We start from the raw sequence: 1,429 nt of genomic DNA, 5'->3' as shown, positions 1-1,429 counted from the left end.
TGGGGTTGCGGGGCCGTCCCTGTTGTGGGGGGTCGGGGCAGGGTGGTGCAGGGCGGTGCTGGGCAGGGCGGGGCTGGGCGGGGCGGTGCTGGGCAGGGTTGGGCGGGGCAGGGCGGTGCTGGGCAGGGCGGTGCGGGGCAGGGCGGTGCTGGGCAGGGCGGTGCTGGGCAGGGCGGTGCTGGGCAGGGGCAGGGCGGAGCGGGCAGGGGCAGGGCAGGGTGGTGCAGGGCAGCGCAAGGCAGGGGCGGTGCTGGGCGGTGGTCAGAGTGCAGCGGTGCGGCGCGGGCGCCTTGAGCTACTACGGGCGGCGTGGGCGGTGGGCGGGCGGCCCGTGCGCCATCGGGCGTGCAGGGCGAGCGTCGCGAGGGCGGGCGTCGCGCGTGAGGGCGTGGCTGGCTCGACGACACGCCCGGCACGTCCGGCGGTCAATCTGGACGGCGGGAGCGGGCGGGCGGTGAGCGAGGCAGGCGCGGGTGGGCGCGGAATGGCTCTGGGAGGCGCGGGAGTGGGCGGGGCGGCGATCTCAAAAAAATGTCGTCGATCGCAGATCCAAGATCGAAGATGTGCACAACCATCGCCGATCCGAGATGCGAGATGAGGAAAACACGCATCTCGTCTCCGAGAGCAACTCAAATCGGCTCTACACACACACACACGTATACACACACTAGCTGAGGGGCTCGCTAAACGCTCGCCGAGCCCCATGCTGTGCAACACCACCTCCTCACTAATCGTCAGGGGCGCGTGAGAGCGCAGTGCACTGCGGTGAGGCTGCGCAGCGGGGGCTCGCCCCCTGCACCGCGCTCAGCGGCACAGGGGAGGGCGGTCGGTGGCGGCGGCGGCGAGGCGCGAGGCGGTGGCGGCGGTGGTGCGGGCGGCGGGATGACAGGGGAGGCGGCGGGATTGACAGGGGAGGCGGCGGCCACGAGCGGAGCGGCGCAAGAAGGGGGGGGGGCGGCGGCGAGGCGCCGGTGAGCGAGGCGCCCGCGCCATCAGAGGGACGCGCCGCTGCGAGATGGAGGGCGGCGGTGACGGAGGCGAGGCGCGAGGCGGCGGCGGCGGCGGCGGCGGCGGCGGCGGCGAACGGCGGCACCGAGTCTCGGTGAGCGGCGGCGGGAGGAGGAGCAGCGGCGGCGCTCGCTCGCTGTTGGCGGGAGCGCTTTTGAGCCTGGGAGCCCATGCCACTGCGACCGGCGTGCCCGGGAACGGAGATCGCGCGCGCGCCGCCACTCACGACGCGCGCGCGATCTTCGCGGAGTCGGGTCCCCAGAGGGAAGCGGTCTTCTCGGCCGACGTCCAGCGGCGCGCAAGGAAGCAGGCGCAGCGGAGGCGGCCTAGCACCGGCTCGGCGCCGGGCGGTTGCGCTGCCCGCGAGCCGCGTCCTGAGCCTCGGCAGCGCGCTTCGCGGCGCGGCGTATCTACCGATCGG

At 74.8% G+C, this 1,429-nt stretch overlaps 1 protein-coding gene across 1 annotated transcript; it reads left to right on the top strand.

The window, feature by feature from the left end:
* Window positions 1–1,015: 1,015 nt before the first annotated feature.
* EMIHUDRAFT_353147 (hypothetical protein) lies at window positions 1,016–1,414 on the top strand (the record flags this gene model as incomplete). The annotated part of the gene is made up of 1 exon (XM_005782552.1): window positions 1,016–1,414. A coding segment is annotated over one exon (399 nt), but the record flags the coding sequence as incomplete, so codon positions are not given.
* Between the last annotated feature and the right edge of the window lie 15 nt (window positions 1,415–1,429).

Source organism: Emiliania huxleyi (genome assembly GCF_000372725.1).
Source record: "Emiliania huxleyi CCMP1516 chromosome Unknown EMIHUscaffold_19, whole genome shotgun sequence".
Classification (NCBI taxonomy): domain Eukaryota; phylum Haptophyta; order Isochrysidales; family Noelaerhabdaceae; genus Emiliania; species Emiliania huxleyi.
This window is presented reverse-complemented; position numbering and strand designations above follow the sequence as displayed.